A 19,494-nucleotide genomic window follows, 5' to 3' on the forward strand; every position below is an offset into this window, starting at 1 on the left:
GGCGGGCAGGAGACTTTGGAGCGGATAGTATACAACAAGGCTGCCAACTGAGTGAGGAGCAGACGGACTTTCTTAAACAACCGTATTATGAGATTTAACTTGTGAATACATTACATATTTTGCAGCCTCTCAGCACGTCACGACGGAGAAAACAATCTCTGCAACCCTTCAGAGAGATACATTATGGGTTCTCCTGATGCGGAAAAAGAGCCTGGGACAGAGTATAATCCATGGCTGTTCTCTCCCTGCAGTGTCAGTTACTTTACCAGCTTTTTGAAGGAAAAGTTGAAATCCAGGTTGGTTACTACATTGTTATGAAAACATTTGTTGTTGTTTCAACTAAAGATCTACTTGTATCTGTTGAATTCCGGTGGCGTCGAAGACAGACGGAGACGGCGAAGAGAAAATCTAAAATCCACCACAGGAGGGAAATGGTTATGTCTGCGCTGGATGTGGCAAAGTATGTAGATCGCAGATGGGGCTGTGTGGCCACGGGGAATACTGCATTCCTTATTAATCTTCAGACTCGAAGACACGCCTTATTATTTATCTTATCTTATCTTATATAATACAGACGTTACTTCAAAAAAGAAGATGATTACACTACGCGTCATGCATTTAGTCATGCATATTAACCAATGACTTAAATTCTGCCAAGTCACTGGTTTTCCTGGCTAGCTCAGGCAACCCATTCCATGCTGTAATAGCACTAGGGAAGAAGGAGTATTTGTACAAATTTGTCCTAGCATATGGGACGAGGAATGTGCCTTTGTCTTTGTGTCTTTCAGAGTATTTTATTAAATTTTGTTTGTTTTTGTATTTGAAGATTATGGTTCAGTGTTTTATGTATGATTGCTACTTTACTTTTGAGCCTTCTGTCCTGAAGGCTTTCTAAATTGAGTGATTTTACTAAAGGTGTTACTCTAGTCAAATGTGAATATTCGTTTGTTATGAATCTCACTGCTCTATTTACAAAGCTTATATCAACTCCCTCTGTCTGTCTAGTAAAACGTTTGAACATGTTATTTCTCCCGTACTCAATCTCGGGAAAAAAAATGAAATTTTGCACAATTATTTATTTTACATGCCAGCACAATAATAATAATAATAATAATAAAATAACCAATTGTTAATTAATTATTGTTAATCAATTATATTGTTTGGTATCTTGAACAAGGGAAAGAAATTTCACTTGACTGATAAGCTGAATTAGTCCTCTTTATTATTTGTAGAACGAAAATTTTGTAAATTACTATAAAATCCATTTTCATAGACAGCTCTCAGGCAGAGGGGTTACCGTATTGGCTTGAGAAGGCAGAGGAGGCCTTGGCCCTTGAGATTGAACTCAGACCACTTACTTTTTTTTTTACAAGTACATTTAAAAGCGATCACCCAGGTACTCCCTTCTTTCTCCACACAACCCCTTTCCAATTGGTACTTACAGGTGATAGGATCATAGCAAATCGGAAAAGCTAAAAGCTAAACAAAAAAACAGTTGGTAAAAATATTTCTAAACGCGCACATTCATTATAGTTTGTCTAAAATCTAGATTTAATCCAAATTTAATTATATGACTAATCCAATCTAATTGTTAGTTGTGTTTAAGTTTGAGTCTGTTTTTACAATTATATAAGGTGAAAAACTAACATTTTAGAATAGTACTAGTCGACCGGCGGCGTACCTTACGCCGCTATTTTACAGTGCCGGCCTTAGGCCACTGCAACCTATGCGACCGCAGTGGGCCCCGCACTTTCATAGGACCCTCGCTAATTCAAGGTGTATAAATAATTAAATTAAACCTTTTTATAACTTAAAACAGATTTCCCGCGCCTTCCTGTCGATTTACCAGGAGCTCCTGGAAATCTGCCGAAATTGCAAAATATACGAAAAAGTCCTTAAAATATATGGAAATATATAGACAAAAATTGTCATTTTGGGATGTCATTCAATATGGAAAACGCCAATTCTACGCATGATAAATAAAATCGGCATTTTGCGTTAGCTGTAATTGTGTAATCTGGTGAAAGAAGCTTCTCGTGCCTCAAACTAATGAAGAATTACTTGACACTTGACGTCAACAATTCTCAAAGATAGTTTGAAACATTTGGTAATTCTTGCTATTGAACTATGTAGGAAACAGAATTATTATGATATACTGTATGTTTTTGCTACACGCAAGACTCGTAATATAATTCTGTACGTAGTAAAGAATGAATAAAATACATAGATGAATTTATTTTCTAATACAAACTCTTAAATTTCACTTATTATCCGTATCCCTACCCAAACTTGGCCCCGCGAAATCCGTTTCCTATAGGACTCCACAATGGTTAAGTCCGGCCCTGCTATTTAGTGACAGATTCCGATAGGGCTGAACATCCTGTCATTATGTGTTCAATTGACTCACCCACATTTTCACATTTTCGGCATTTGTCAACAATATTGACTTTTGGGGTATGTTTCTCGTAATTTTCTGTCCTGTATTGCTGTAACAAAGGCTTCAGTTTCAGAGTAGACCTGCTTTGAGCCATGCTAAGGAAGCAGCCTTGTCTAGGTTGTCCATGTCTAATAAAGCCGGGAATTTTTTTCTTCCCATTGGTGAATCTCATGCACTACATCTTCCAGACCAACATTAACATCAACATTGTGTAGGTTCAGAGGGGCGCATCGGGGTCGTATTTCCGTAGGAAGGAAACTAGTTCATTTCTGGAGGCGTGCAATTTTAATCTTATTTTTGAAAACTTGCGTCTTACACAGTTTAAAGATGTTCTGAAATTCCTGACCTCCATCCTTCCGGGGCAGGTATAACCCTATGGTGGAGGACTTGGGGCGTAAACATCGAAATTTGGTTAATAATTTCCTCGTGAGGCTGTCAATGTCATATAGGTCGGTGTCAGTCCGTTTGATGACACCAAACTTTTAAAGGAGCACTGGGACGGCCCAGCTGTTTATTGCCGTGATTAGGTTACTGCCAGACAGTTCTTTGTTGAGAATTTTATTTTTCTCTCTGCTTGTATTCACCAAGAAAGTCCCCTTTTAATTTTGTATGGTTTATCTTGGCATTCTGGTTTATTCCAAGATATTTATAAAGGGAGGCAGAGTTCAGTTCTTCGATGCTTTCAAATGTAATGTCAGTGCTGGTTGACTTGCCTTTTTTATGCTTATGATACCACACTTATCCAAGCCAAAAGACATGCAGATATCGTCACTGAAGCGTTTTACTGTTTTAATTAAGGTGTGCAACTTTTGCTCGTTCTCTGCATATAGCTTTATATCATCCATGTATAACAGGTGAGACACAGACTTTGTACATTTAGTGTCAACCCTAAAACCGTTTGTAGTGCCATGGAGTAATTTAGATAGTGGGTTAGTAGCTAGGCAGAACCAGAGCGGAGATAGAGAGTCTCCCTGCTATATACCCCTTCTTATGTGCACAGAACCTAGTTTATTACGATTAAGATGTAAACTTATCTTGCAATTATCCGTACAGACTTTCAATAGCTGTTATATTCTTGGGTTGATTCTATGAATTTCCAGGTTTTCATCAGCCTATTATTACTATTACAGTGCACAGTCTCGACCAACACACGAGTCTTGCCTAAATAACTAACATTAAAGGAGTAAAGATTTGAAGCTAAAATGTAAACTCTACGTAGTATATATTGTAAATGTTTATTCCAAGTCGAGGTTACACCTGTCTTGTCTACGCTATCGAAGCATCAGCAGACATTCCAGATGTATCTGATAAACTATTGGGTCAGGTGATCAAACCTGATCAACAGTGTCAACAGTTTTATGGAAATGATTCCTTCTTTTGTAGGGTAAGTAACACAACTCGCTAACAGCCCAATTAAATTAACTTCTTTCCTGCTAAGCACTATTATCCCTCATATCAATGTCTGCTTAGTCACGTCATCATGCATTGACTTCTTATTCCCTCTTATTTCCTGCTTAGTCACTTCATCATACATTGACTTCTTATTCCCTCTTATTTCCTGCTTAGTCACCTCATCATACATTGACTTCTTATTCACTCTTATTTCCTGTCTAGTCACCTCATCATGCATTGACTTCTTATTCACTTTTATTTCCTGCTTAGTCACCTCATCATACATTGACTTCTTATTCACTTTTATTTCCTGCTTAGTCACCTCATCATACATTGACTTCTTATTCACTCTTATTTCCTGTCTAGTCACCTCATCATGCATTGACTTCTTATTCACTTTTATTTCCTGCCTAGTCACCTCATCATGCATTGACTTCTTATTCACTTTTATTTCCTGCTTAGTCACCTCATCATGCATTGACTTCTTATTCACTTTTATTTCCTGCCTAGTCACCTCATCATGCATTGACTTCTTATTCACTTTTATTTCCTGCCTAGTCACCTCATCATGCATTGACTTCTTATTCACTTTTATTTCCTGCTTAGTCACCTCATCATGCATTGACTTCTTATTCACTCTTATTTCCTGCCTAGTCACCTCATCATGCATTGACTTCTTATTCACTTTTATTTCCTGCCTAGTCACCTCATCATGCATTGACTTCTTATTCACTTTTATTTCCTGCTTAGTCACGTCTTTATCATTGATTGTCGTCACGTTAATCACCGAGCCCCTTATCTTTGCTTCTTCACGAAATTCGCTAATGATGAGGCTCTCTTTGCTCTGCTCTCAGTCAGACGTAAATGAGTATTTCAGAGAATGGAACAAATTGAAAAATACAGTATATATATTTTTTTAAATATTGAATGTTTAAAAAAAAATGATAATCGATTTTTGTAGGGAAAAGATGGAAAATGATATTGTTTCTGTAGCTGGAGAGAACATGGAAATAGTACAAATTTTTAAATACCTTGGACAAACAATTAAATTTTACTGCACATACTGGTCATTTCAGCCAAAAAGGGCAGCAAAGATTATAATTACTTAGAAAAATAAGTTCCCATTTCAGACCTTGTGGTCTATATGGCAGATGATGTAAAGGTCATCTGTTTCTGTGGCCTACGGTTAACGAGGGTGTCATGTAGCCAGCACAACGACCAACCGACTTTATTTTTTCCCCATCAAATGTCAGGTACTTATTAGAGCCGGGCGAACTCAGGCGCCCGGAGATCCCGAAATGTAAAATCCCAGTCTTCACCAGGATTCGAACCCCCGGACCCCGGTTAGGGAGTCAAGCGCTTTACCGCTCAGCCGCCGCATCCCCAATTGGAATAATGTTAGCGAATATCATTGACGATGTTTTATCATGTTCACATTGGCCTGGTATGGCAAGCTGCTTTTTTAAGAAAATCTTATCTAAAGGGGAACAACTCCGCCCATTAAACTATATCAATCATGCACAAGTTATTTACCTTATTCTATATAAAAAAAAAATTATTACCAATTATAAATTCACATTTTTTAAATTGATTCATGTTTTGTTAGGTACAACTATTAATTGTTTGAAGTATTAAATTGAGGATTGGCCTTATCTGTGATTACTGACGGATTAATTTCCCTTGTTTGTATCAAACAAAATGAATAATTATCAGTAATGAGTTTACACATTTTTTTTTTGGGGGGGGGCTGTCTGTCGTGCGCGCGTGAAGTTTTCTTTGCATTTAATATTGGTGTTTTAGCGTATAGGAAGTAGTTTCTTTTTAGTGCGTTTTGTTGTCTAGAATATTGTGTGTGTGTGTGTGTGTTTACGTCATCCTTAGTTCCCGCAAGAGAGAGAGAGAGAGAGAGCTTCTTTTGTGAGCTAGGTAGCTGGTTGTTTGTTTTCCCCTTGTAAGGGGTGTTAGGCTTTGGGCTATGGGAAAGTGTGTCGCCTTTCCGCCCTTGGAGTTTTGCAGTAACTCTTGTTGTTGATGTGTAGGGAGTTGAGGTTACGTTGGGCGCCGAAATGGAGTGTGAGCGTGAAGGTGTGTTATGGAAACTTATTGGCGTGATATTAGACTAATTATTAATTCAATGATGACTTCAATGATAGTGATGTATATGTAAATATGTTGGTAACTTATAATTAAGTATTATTAAATATTGTTCATGTTGACAACTGTTGTTATTCACTAAATGTTCAGTTGAATAACTGTTATTCAATGTTCGTATTTGACATGCCATTACCTTTAGGTTCTTGTGTTACTCTGTTCAGGCTGGGGATATGGGACCATCATATCATACCCTACTTAAGCGACTAAACCCACCTGACACTGTCCATAGCGTTCTTGTCTGCTATTTCTCTCCGCGTAGGGAGGTATAGTGCATCGATGTTCCCCGTTTTGAGGTCACGCTTGATTACTTCCACGTAACGGAGGAGGAGGCAGCACACAAGTGGAATGAGTTTAGTTTTCTCTCTTACTTTGCATTGGTTGTCCACGACTCACTGCCTTGCGGTAGCGTGCTCAGAACGCATGCCTTGTAAACCTCCATTTTGGTCATGCTAGTGAGACACTGGTTTTTCCCAAACTCTTGGTCCGAGTCTAGCCTTCCATGTGCTTTGTTTTCTATTTCCTCCTCTGGAGGCAGGTCAATAGTGTATACAAGATAACAGGTTTCATTTACGACAGCCAGCTTGCTATCGTCTATGAGGATGGAGGGTGGTGTTTGTCAGGTCTTTAATTGAGTGTAATTATTAATTATTAATGTGTGTAGGGTATTAAAAATAACCTAAATTCCAAAATGTGTGTTTTATATTATATTATTGTAATATTTTAGGCCCAAGTTCAGCCCGACAGTCACAGCATACACACACAGTTGTGCATAAACCAATAAACGAGGTGTATGATGGTTTAAATTAAAAATATGAATTTAATCTACAATAAAAAAATGACATATGATCAACAATAATGATGTAGAAATATGAGTACATATAGTATGGTATGCAAAATCAATAATAATAGTATGATTCTAGTAAAATACTTAAGTATTTAAAAATAAACAAGAATAATTCACCTTAACTTATAAGGTTCAGTAATATTGTCCACACAGTGACAATCTTTCAAGACAACAACTGGCAATACACGTAGATCTATATTCCTGCCAAGAAACTGTTCACTAACCATCCATAAGTAAAAGTTTATAGTAGCATCCAAAACTCACATCTTCACAAAGCACCACCAGGTCTGGATATAGCACTCGCAGTCTGAAATCTGGAACCTCATTCCCGAAACTTGAGACGAAAACCTCAGACAGAAAACTTGAGATGAAAACCTCAGTCCTGTAACCTAAAACTGAGACTTAAAACTGAGACTTAAAACTGAGACTGAACCTGAGATCCTATAAAGATAGCGAGAACAGATTCTTCTAATCTTCTAGTCCAATTACAAAATACGAATACGATCGAATCCAAATAAAAATTAACTATACACTATGAAATAAAACTCACTCTAAACAGGGGTCAATATAATCCTTTAGGAATATCTACCAAAGACAGCGATAAGGCTATCCAATATCAGATCCAAGAAGCAGAAATTAAGAGCTGACCAAACTATAGCTTGCTTCAGTCTATCAACATGGCGTTAATGCACCAGACGAACTAAGACAATTTACGTCATACAAAATTTTGACGAAGCAACAAGGGGAGATCAGCTACTACACCTATATTAAAATAACGCAAATTGCGTCATCAAGAGTTGATGAAAGCTGAGCTATTAGATAGTGAAACAATTCTACTGTACAACTACATAGATAACTGCGACAGTGCTGTAGCAGGTGGTCCTATAACATTTGTTTTCTTCGTGCTAATTCTTTACAGGCATGAGAGAAGCGGGACATAATGACTGAAGCTCTTCTTGTGAGTATGTCACTAGAGCTGCATCGTCCGCGAATAGCATATCTCTTACGAGTGGGTTTCTGATTTTAGATTGACCCTCTGTCTGGCAATATTTATAAGTTTGCCTTCAAATCTGGAAGGGAGATAGATGCTCTCGGTGGATTTATCAAACGCGTGGTGGATTAGCAGTTAAAAGAGTATTCCGAACGGGGTTGGGGCCAGAACATATCCTTGTTAAACTTATCTTATTTTATATAATACAGACGTTACTTCAAACAAGAAGATGATTACGTCCTACGCGTTAGCAGTAATAACTGGTATGGTACAATTAGAGGCCTTTTGACATGCACACTCAGACCAAAATGACTAAAAATACTATAAGTAGCCAAGCGGCGAATAGCATAATTATTTTGTTTTATTAAATCAGGCTTCCGAACCTAAACGCTCTTTCTCTGAAATCTGCCAGAAAATGTATTGTGCAGATGTTTCAATACAGGTTTGTATACCTCAGATAGCACTCATCGGAACATCTTGTGGCGATGGAAAGGTAAGCTTTGATCAACAAAACAGTGTATCTCAGAACAGTTTCTCAACCACTGGTTGCATTAGGGTTACTGATCGGTGAAGAAACGCTAAGGCAGTTTGATTATTGTACTAGAAATATCAATAAAAAATCTAAGCAAAAAGAAAAACAAAAAACAACAACAACATTGTTTACTGAATTATATAAAAAAAAAACTGTGTAAAAGGACAGTAAAGGCCTTGTGGCACAAATGTCCTTTTATTTTATTTTGTCCCGAAAGCCGTAGGGTAACATTTTTATTGTATTTTCTATAATATATACAGTCTTTCACCCCTGTAGCAGTACATCTTTGTTTATCCCTCCTTCCTTCTCTTCCTCTCTTCTATACTTCTCTCTCTTTTCATTCCTTCCATTTCTTTCTCTCTTTGTCTTTTCCTTCCTTGAGCTCTTTATGTTGTCTGTTGTATTTATGTGTATTTTTCTGTTGTGTTGTCTTTAAATGAGAAACGAGTCCTTGTAATCACAACAAATTTCCGTAGAGATCAATAAAGCAGTCTTAGTCTTCCTTTCTTCTCTTTCATCCTTCTCTTTTCATCTCTCTCTCTCTCTCTTTTCCTTCCTTCCTTTCTTCTCTTTCATCCTTCTCTTTTCATCTCTCTCTCTCTCTTTTCCTTCCTTCCTTTCTTCTCTTTCATCCTTCTCTTTTCATCTCTCTCTCTTTTCCTTCCTTCCTTTCTTCTCTTTCACCCTTCTCTTTTCATCTCTCTCTCTCTCTTTTCCTTCCTTCCTTTCTTCTCTTTCATTCTTCTCTTTTCATCTTTCTCTCTCTCTTTTCCTTCCTTCCTTTCTTCTCTTTCATCCTTCTCTTTTCATCTCTCTCTCTCTCTTTTCCTTCCTTCCTTTCTTCTCTTTCATTCTTCTCTTTTCATCTTTCTCTCTCTCTTTTCCTTCCTTCCTTTCTTCTTTTTGATCCTTCTCTTTTCATCTTTCTCTCTCTCTCTCTTTTTCTTCCTTCCTTCCTTTCTTCTCTTTCATCCTTCTCTTTTCATCTCTCTCTCTCTCTTTTCCTTCCTTCCTTTCTTCTCTTTCATCCTTCTCTTTTCATCTCTCTCTCTCTTTTCCTTCCTTCCTTTCTTCTCTTTCATCCTTCTCTTTTCATCTCTCTCTCTTTTCCTTCCTTCCTTTCTTCTCTTTCATTCTTCTCTTTTCATCTTTCTCTCTCTCTTTTCCTTCCTTCCTTTCTTCTTTTTGATCCTTCTCTTTTCATCTTTCTCTCTCTCTCTTTTTCTTCCTTCCTTCCTTTCTTCTCTTTCATCCTTCTCTTTTCATCTCTCTCTCTCTCTCTCCTCCTTCCTTCCTTTCTTCTCTTTCATCCTTCTCTTTTCATCTCTCTCTCTCTTTTCCTTCCTTTCTTTTTCTCTTTCTTTTCTTTCTTCCCTCTTTGTTTTTCCTTCGCTCTCTCTTGTTCTTCCTTTCTTCTCTCCATAACCATTTCTCACGTTTCTGGGTTTAGTCTAGCCCTAAACTCGCTCAGTGTGACTCCACCCACTATGTGTATTTTTCTGTTGTGTTCTCTTTATATGAGAAACGAGTCCTTGTAATCACAACAAATTTCCGTAAGGATCAATAAAGCAGTCTTAGTCTTACAACTACTATTTCATTGGTAGTACTACTTGTGGCAGAAATAGCAATCGTCGTCCCTTTCCCCCATTCAGAGAAATAAATGAAGCAAAACTAATATTACAGAATCATTAGTTAATGAGGCTTTAATGCTCAACCCCTAACACCAATAAAAGTCACTGGGTTCCACTGATAAAGTAATTATATGAAAACTCGAGCAATAAAATCAGCCTGACAAAAATTGAAACTTCAAACTTCGTAGTGATGTTATAGACTTTTTTGGGCTACCAAGAAGAACTAAAATTCATGCTTAGAAATTTAATTCATACTTAGAGATTAATTCATAATTAGATATTCATTCACGTGTAAGTCTAAGCTTATCTCGCTCATCTCTACCTGTGGTCCTTGGCCACCAACCAGCTTCCTCCAAGCGTCTCGGTTCTGGGCGAGTCTCTCCAGCTGTCCCCACGTCTTGCTCATCTGCTTCCAAATCGCAGCGCCATGTACTCCTGGTTCGTCCCCTCTTCTTCTTTCTAGCCAGTTAGTTCATTAACTATCGGTGATTAATGATTTCTTTTGTTATCTTGAACAAGGGAAAGAAATCGTACTTGACAGATGTGGTGGTATACGTTGAATTAGTCCGCTTGAGGAATCTTAAGCCCTTAATGTATTTAAAAACGATCATGTAAACATTCACCAAGATACCCCCTTCTCCCCCCCCCCCGCCGCCCCTTTTCACAAGTGGTACAGACAAGCGATAGGATCATAGCGCATCGATTAATTTCAAAGCTAAATAAAAACGATTGGTAAAAATATTTCTATCGCACATTTTATATATCTAGGTCCATCAGCCGTTGAATTACATATTGAAATCACAAGGTGCATTGGTCTGATCACATACCAGATATTGAAATCCTACAATTGTCCAACATGAACAGTATCAATGCTACGGTAAAATGGTCGCAAATTCGATGGGCGGGAGATGTAGTCCGCATGCCAGATAATCACCTTCCCAAACGATCTCTGTAAAGGGGTCTGTGTTAGAAAGCGCTCCCAAGGGGGTCAATACAAGCGCTATAAAGACACCTTCAAGAGCTCCTTCAAGGAGTGTGATATTGACATTCACGGCTGGAAAGCACTAGCTCTCAATCGATCTCTGTAAAGGGGTCTGTGTTAGAAAGCGCTCCCAAGGGGGTCAATACAAGCGCTATAAAGACACCTTCAAGAGCTCCTTCAAGGAGTGTGGTATTGACATTCACGGCTGGGAAGCACTAGCTCTCAATCGTTCCTCATCGCGAGAAGCTGTAAGATATGTTTCCGTGATATGAAGCAAGAAGAGTGACCAGCGTAAAAAAAGGGCCGAACCAAGCAAAAGCTGAGAGAAAAGACCTATCTGCAACAGACCAAAACTACGTTTGCGGCCGGCTTTTTGAAGTGAGGATTGGACTTTAATAAGTAATCTTCGAGTCGATAAGATATGAGAAATACTCTCATCCTTAATCATACATATAACGAACAAAAAAGTAATGTTTCCCTTTCAGATTATGTGGTCTATAGTGAAGGAGTTGTAAACGTAATATGTTTCTGTGGCCAAGGGTAAACGAGGGGGTCATGTGGCCAGTACAACGACCAACTGCCTTTAATTTTACTCAACTAATGTCAGGCAAAAAGGGAGGAATGGAGAAAGACGGTCGACAAATCTTGCCTGGTGCCCCAACGGTCCAACAGACTAAGGGATAGGTAAAGGTAAAAGGTAAAAATGTCAGGTGCCCATTAGAGCTGGGTGGACTCAGAGGTGCTCTAAAGATCCTGAAATTAAAAATCCCAAACTGTAATTACATGAATGATCCAAACTAATTGATACAATTACACTTTGTGTTTTTTTTTAAGTATTTTTTTTCTTTAAATCTTGAAACAAAATAAGTAATTTATCACACAGTCTAAAAAATGTTGATCATTGAATTTTAAAATACCTATATTTGTTTCAGGTCTGCATAAATGGACAATGTGTCAGCGACCCATACGCTCCTCAACTTGATGGTGTGTAGCTTAATTGAGTCCATTGTAAAATAAATTATCTTTTAGCTGCCATCAATGTACCTTTGTGTATGTTATAAAGCAATCTTAACTTTCTCGGAAATACATTCTCTTTAGAAGTATTATTAGATGTTATTTATGTGCTATAGCTGCTTATGGTTAATGCTTCTCTGTTGCATTTTACTCTCTCTAGAAAACTGTGCATTTGGAGACAGACCGGACAACTCTTGCTATGGGTATATCAAAGAATTTATAGGCAAATGCTATACTAGTATTGACTATCAATCATGTTGTGACTTATGTAACAATGTGTCTAGGCCCGTGAAAGGTAGATCTAAATACTCACTTTCAACGTCATACATAATGTCATACATGTCAATCCATGTCGAGTACATGTCAATCCATGTCGAGTATTTTAGAGGCACCATAGTCTGGTATGTTTTGACGAAACAGAGTGATTCAAAGAAAGAGCTCGTGTGTCCGGAGTCAGCGTATCGTTTCCGAAAGCTCCACTCACCATAGACTGGTTAAAACCATAAGCGCTTATGGTCACCTTCAAATAAGAGTATGATGGAATAGGTCTCTTCCCCATATCAATGTCTATAAAGTAGTTGGTTCTCAGACCTTGATTTCTATAAAAGGCATCAAAGTTGTCTTCGCTCCTTAATTGGCATAAGCTGGCAAGTGTTATGACATGATTAGGAATTAGTTATTTGTTTCGGGAATAGGGTAAAGTTTTACTTAGCGACGATGACGTAAAGTTGGTTAAAAAACAAGAACGCTCTAAGTGACGCTAAAAGAAGACGCTTCTTGTAGAGCAGTAGAATATATACGGATTTACGGACATAGCTAACATCGGACGATTCCCTTCTTGATTATTAAATCCTATACTCTTAATCGAGCAATTCTTGTATGTATGTATATATATTTATATATATATATATATATATATATATATATAAATTTTATTTCGAAAACGGCTCTAACGATTTTCTTTAAAATTTCACGGTATGTGCATAATAGTGAGAAAAAAATTCTTAACTCATTGGCCACATTGGGAAAACTCGAGATCGACCGTTATATCGGTTTGAAAATGCCTCATTATCGAAAAATTAAATTTGGCTAGAATGTTTTATGAATGAAAATTTTCCATGACGTAAACGGGAAAAACGCTGCTTACGTCACTAGGCTTACCGCAGAACACTAAAATATTTCTTTGCAAACAAGAACAAGTTTTAAAGAATCAATAGACCTAATTAAACATTTGCGCACCATCTTACTGTAGATTGATTTATTATAGAACTATGAAAGAAAAGTAATGAAATTAAATGTGCCGATGTATGATTAGTTATTGTGTTTTAAGTGCTTAATAAATTGTTTACACTTTAATTGTGTAGAGTGGTGTAGATACCTTTTACTTTGTTGTTTATTTAGCTGGTGCCCTCCAGCTGTCTCGTTCTGAGGTTGCATGCAACCATGTGCTCTCTTCTTTGTCAGCTAAGTCAAGTTTGCGCCATAAGCTGGTGTTTTAAGCGTCTCGGTGTTACGTCGCCCACTTTTTAGCTCACCAAAAAAGACTGCCTTTGGCATACGTTCGTCTGAGATTCGTCTCCCATACAGGATACTGCTCTGTCCAGCGTAACTTTCGTATTTAAAGAATTCCCTCTATACAAAGGCCGTGGATACACATTTGAGACCAAAAGAAAATTTGCTGCCGTGGACAGACGCAGACGCTAAAAGAAAATCTTAATCGAGCACCGCGGACAATGGTTATGCTTGCCTTGGAAGTGGCAAGATATGTAGGTCACAGCTGCAATCCTCATTAATTTTAGGACTCTAAGACAAGCCTTATTATTATTATTATTTTGCTGGTGAATTATTACCATGTGTTCATGCTTCAGTGTCTACCTCTCCTGTACCAAAACAAAGGAAATGGTCATAACACAGCTTCTCTACGCCTTACTTGCTCACACTAAACATGATATCTAGCGAGCGGTCAACGAGTTTGCTTACGCTGCAGCCTCTTTTGATTTAACTATAAACCTCGGTAAAAAGCTTGGAGTTAGGGTGTGCTGACGGAAAGCCCAGGAGAGATCTGAATGGAGGGATGTGTAAAAGCAAGCCATAGCACCACAAGGATGGATGGATGGCAAAAGCCGGTATGAACTTCCTATAGTCCGACAGTCAGGCTGGGCAGGGCACGTATCCCGTATGGGTAACGAGCATATTATTTGGCGTAACAGAGGTGCCCTAAGGAAACGTTTTTTTTAAAAAAAATAATGCAATGATTTAAGTCTAATAAGAAAAAATGAGCCATTTTACTTTGTCACTAAGTGCATGTTTTACCCTATAACGTAGAGAAGTTACACTGCAAAGACTTTCTTCCAAGCCAATAATAGTAAGCCTACAATAGTTTTACGCAAAAGATGGATTGCAAAACTTTAAGACGGACTTGAGTTGTAGTTTGTCTAGACTGTAGGAGGACTTAAAAGACTTTAAATTTAATCGACATGTTCAATTAGGCCTACAATTAGAACTAACAGAACACTAAAACAACTCTTCAGATTAGTAGTCTTTATCCGATCGTTCATTTTCATAATTACAAGAATATTCCCAAAATGACTTCGGGTATATAACCTTCCGAAATTATTTAACCGAGCGAGGTTCGGCCACCTGGTACAAAAATATTCTCAAAATGACTTCGGGTATACATCCTTCCTTAACAAATTATTCATCCGAGCGAGGCTCGGTCACCTGATATTATATTTGTAGAACAACATCAGCGTCGACTACATATTTGATAGTTTCGGCCTTTCGCCGGTGTTACTGAAGTAGTTTGAGTTAGGCTACGCATTACTTCCAGTCAGACGTAGATCTACACTAGATATGTTTCCAAGAATCAGCACCGCGCGGAAGCCTTAACACAAGACTACCTTACAAATAATCATGTTCTGCTAGAGTTCGGTTTAGAATGTAGAAGCCCTACTTACGATCGGACAACAGAGCTGGGGCGGACACTTATCCCATATGAAGGAGGGACTGCATGCCAAAGGCGATCACTTTGAGGAGTGTTATAGAATAAAGAACAAAAGAGTTCTTGTGTCTATTTGTTTTGGGGAAGGTTATGTTCGTCTTTTTCATAGAAAAAATAAAGTGCGTCATTTTCTTGTTTTTTGCACGCAGTCGGCCACAACCCTCGCGGCGGCTCTGATAACAACCCAAAGTAAACTATAATAAGTAGGAGGAAAAATCCGAATAACTGTTTCGGCTGCCACACTTAAACCTATGTTTCCGAACCTGCATAGCCTACGTCCGAACCTGCATAGCATAGTCTGAACATGCATAGCCTACGTCTGAACCTGCATAACCTACGTCCAAACCTGCATAACCTACATCATAACCTGCATAGCCTACGTCTGAACCTGCATAACCTACGTCTGAACCTGTATGTCTGAACCTGCATAGCCTACGTCTGAACCTGCACAGCCTACGCCCGAACATGCATAGCCTACGTCTGAACCTGCATAGCCTACGCCTGAACCTGAATAATCTACGTCCGAACCCGCATAGCCTACGTCTGAACCTGCATAGCCTACATCATAACATGCATAGCCTACGTCTGAAGCTGCATAGCCTACGTCTGAACCTGCATAGCCTACGTCTGAAGCTGCATAGCCTACGTCTGAACCTGCATAGCCTACGTCCGAACATGCATAGCCTATGTCTGAACCTGCATAACCTACGCCTGAACCTGCATAGCCTACGTCCGAACCCGCATAGCCTACATCTGAACCTGCATAGCCTACGTCTGAACCTGCATAGCCTACGTCCGAACATGCATAGCCTACGTCTGAACCTGCATAGCCTAAGTCTGAACCTGCATAGCATAGTCTGAACCTGCATAGCCTACGTCTGAACCTGCATAACCTACGTCCAAACCTATATAGCCTACATCATAACCTGCATAGCCTACGTCTGAACCTGCATAGCCTATGTCTGAACCTGCACAGCCTACGCCCGAACATGCATAGCATACGTCTGAACCTGCATAGCCTACGCCTGAACCTGAATAACCTACGTCCGAACCCGCATAGCCTACGTCTGAACCTGCATAGCCTACATCATAACATGCATAGCCTACGTCTGAAGCTGCATAGCCTACGTCCGAACCTGCATAGCCTACGTCTGAAGCTGCATAGCCTACGTCTGAACCTGCATAGCCTACGTCCGAACATGCATAGCCTATGTCTGAACCTGCATAACCTACGCCTGAACCTGCATAGCCTACGTCCGAACCCGCATAGCCTACATCTGAACCTGCATAGCCTAAGTCTGAACCTGCATAGCCTACATCATAACCTGCATAGCCTACGTCTGAACCTGCATAGCATACGTCTGAATCTACATGTCTGAACCTGCATAGCCTACGTCTGAACCTGCATAGCCTACGTCCGAACATGCATAGCCTACGTCTGAACCTGCATAGCCTAAGTCTGAACCTGCATAGCATAGTCTGAACCTGCATAGCCTACGTCTGAACCTGCATAACCTACGTCCAAACCTATATAGCCTACATCATAACCTGCATAGCCTACGTCTGAACCTGCATAGCCTATGTCTGAACCTGCACAGCCTACGCCCGAACATGCATAGCATACGTCTGAACCTGCATAGCCTACGCCTGAACCTGAATAACCTACGTCCGAACCTGCACAGCCTACGCCCGAACATGCATAGCATACGTCTGAACCTGCATAGCCTACGCCTGAACCTGAATAACCTACGTCCGAACCCGCATAGCCTAAGTCTGAACCTGCATAGCCTACATCATAACCTGCATAGCCTACGTCTGAACCTGCATAGCCTACGTCTGAATCTACATGTCTGAACCTGCATAGCCTACGTCTGAATCTACATGTCTGAACCTGCATAACCTACGTCTGAACCTGTATAGCCTACGTCCGAACCTGCATAGCCTACGTCTGAACATGCATAGCCTACGTCTGAACCTGCACAGCCTACGTCTGAACCTGCATAGCCTACATCATAACCTGCATAGCCTACGTCTGAACCTGCATAAACCTACGTCTGAACCTACATGTCTGAACCTGCATAGCCTACGTCTGAACCTGTATAGCCTACGCCTGAACCTGCACAGCCTGTCTGAACCTGCATAGCATACGTCTAAACCTGCATAGCCTACGTCTGAATCTGCATAGCCTACATCATAACCTGCATAGCCTACGTCCGAACCTGCATAGCCTATGTCTGAACCTGCATAGCCTACGCCTGAACCTGCACAGCCTACGTCTGAACCTGCATAGCCTACGTCTGAACTAGCATTTTGTTGTGACACGGTTACTCTGTGTGGTCAACCGTGACACACGGTCAAGTGTTGAGTACCTGGCAGCATCAAGTGGAGTTGCTTCTTTATAAATGTTAGCCTTGTACATACGTTACTGTTAATTCCTTTTTAATTGAAATTTCATCCTTCAGAATTCAGCTATATGACTGAATATGTAGGGTTCTTCTTGTTCATGGCTAGTGATAAAGAAATTGACTTGAAAACATTCTTAAACGATAGTTCGTTGATGGCGATGGTACAAAAAATGTTTATATTGCTCCTTGATAGTAGTTAAGATCACATGTTTCATTGGTCCACGGTTAACGACGGTGTCATGTGGCCAGCACAACGACCAAACTGCCTTTACTTTTCCTCAACTAATGTCAGGTACTCATTAGAGCTGGGTGGACTCAAAGGTGCCCCAAAGATCCCGAAATTACAATTCCTAGTCTTCACCAGGATTCGAACCTGAAACCCCCGGCTCGGAAGCCAAGTGCTTTACCACTCTGCCACCGCGCCTCCGACTCTTTTAGTAGTTTCAAATTATTTCAAAATCATGGAACAAACTTTTCTATTCAGACTAATTAAGATGGCGATTTTAGTGTAGACTTTGTTTTAGATTTCATATAGCCTCAGTGTGGGATGTATGACCGAAGGGTAAGTACGCTTGAACTTGGCTTTGATAACTATCAATGGGGCTCTAGGTTCGACACCCGACTCCAGTAGAGTTGTGTTTACTGAGCACCTAACTGCAGCACGGAAAACCTTCTCCCAAATATTATCCCTCCCCCTACTGGCCCATAAATGAGATTGGACCATAGCGCTCTGATCATGCTACAAACATGGAAATTGCGCCATATAAAAGCTATTCTTTATTTACAAATGTAGTACGTTACGTCAATAAACGCATTCATGAGCTCAGTTTTCGAGACTTTATCTAGTTAAAATAATATGACGAAAGGTACGAATGGATACTTATGATATAGCAATCAAAAGGTTGGCCTGTAGTAAGTAATACCAGGCTTATTTTGATAGCCAGTCCAACCCTGTATCAAACGATGATAATTACCTATACAAAACCATAATTACCAAATGGGTTTGAGAATTTTCAAATTGCAACAACACATTTTATAGTTCGTCCATCGTAGTTCGATGATGCCACTTTTGTCATCCAGGGGGGGGGGGTCTGCGCTGTGGTTTTGTGCCCCCTCATGTGGCTGGTGAGACCTACGTGAGCCCGGAATGTTTAGCTGCACTCTGGGCAGGTTATTCCAGCCGGAGCTAATGTAATTGGCCTTGCTTTTTTTTCTCTGACGCTTTTCTTCTGCCATCGCTGTTCTCTTATAATTTTGCACACGAAAGACTTTTTTTTTTAGAATTCTCCATATAATTTTAATTTGAGATTGTACCGCTTTAGGCTGTGAATACGGAGACAGAATCATCGATTGTACACAAGATCACTGCTTGAATTCTCAAGTGGATTGCTGCGGCACGTGTAACTATGGCACCCCCTTTACCCCAACGTACAGCACCAGAAGAAACACACCTAAAAGATCCACGACAGTAAATCCCCTTGTGCTATTCACTTCAATTAAAGGTAGGGAACTTTGTTCACATTTCATGTAACGTATGGAATCATAGTTTTGAACATTTAGTATTATCAGGCTTTCATATGCTATTCCTGTGAACGTTGGTATGGAACTTCTTATGGTACGACAGTTACGCTGGGCAGGGCACGTATCCCGCATGGTAGACGAACGTATCCCAAAAGCAGTCCCTTTTTGGTGAGCTAAAAGGTGGTCGACGTAACAGAGGGGCCCCACGGAAACGCTTTAAAGACCAGCTTAGGCGCCAACTTGCCTTAGTTGACATAGATGAGAGCACCTGGGTGTATGCGGCTTCCGAAAGACACAGCTGGAGGTTACTCACAAAGGCCGCGGGATACACATTAGAGACCAAAAGAAAATCCACTGCCGAGGACAGACGCAGACGGCGACAAGAAAATGTTAATCGACCACCGGCGGAAAATGGTTTGGCTGGCTCTAGATGTGGCAAAATATGTAGGTCACAGCTCACTCTGTCTCGTAAAAAGTTTGAACACATTTTTTTTCCCACACACCCATTCTAGGATCTACAAGGAATGTGGCAAAGTTTTGGCTATGTTGACAATTTAATTTATTTTTTTTGTGGCAATCTGAGCTCTGCA

The 19,494-nt window shown here is 39.7% G+C and overlaps 1 protein-coding gene across 8 annotated transcripts in view; it reads left to right on the top strand.

Moving 5' to 3' along the window:
* LOC106058577 (A disintegrin and metalloproteinase with thrombospondin motifs like) overlaps nucleotides 1-19,494 on the top strand; it is a 76,174-nt gene that overhangs the window by 29,477 nt on the left and 27,203 nt on the right. For 6 of the 8 annotated variants that reach the window (XR_008779341.1, XM_056038156.1, XM_056038155.1 and 3 more), the window contains 6 exons: nucleotides 126-296; nucleotides 3,683-3,821; nucleotides 8,192-8,311; nucleotides 11,896-11,947; nucleotides 12,138-12,272; nucleotides 18,706-18,885. Coding sequence is in view for 7 of the 8 variants with exons in the window: in XM_056038156.1 (XP_055894131.1) it covers nucleotides 126-296; nucleotides 3,683-3,821; nucleotides 8,192-8,311; nucleotides 11,896-11,947; nucleotides 12,138-12,272; nucleotides 18,706-18,885 (797 nt within the window). In the remaining variant the exon portion in view is untranslated. The remainder of the gene's footprint in view (nucleotides 1-125; nucleotides 297-3,682; nucleotides 3,822-8,191; nucleotides 8,312-11,895; nucleotides 11,948-12,137; nucleotides 12,273-18,705; nucleotides 18,886-19,494) is intronic. The other 2 variants (XM_056038158.1, XM_056038157.1) reach the window with 2 other exon arrangements.

The sequence above is a fragment of the Biomphalaria glabrata genome, chromosome 8, assembly GCF_947242115.1.
Source record: "Biomphalaria glabrata chromosome 8, xgBioGlab47.1, whole genome shotgun sequence".
In the NCBI taxonomy this organism is placed as follows: Eukaryota; Metazoa; Mollusca; class Gastropoda; family Planorbidae; genus Biomphalaria; species Biomphalaria glabrata.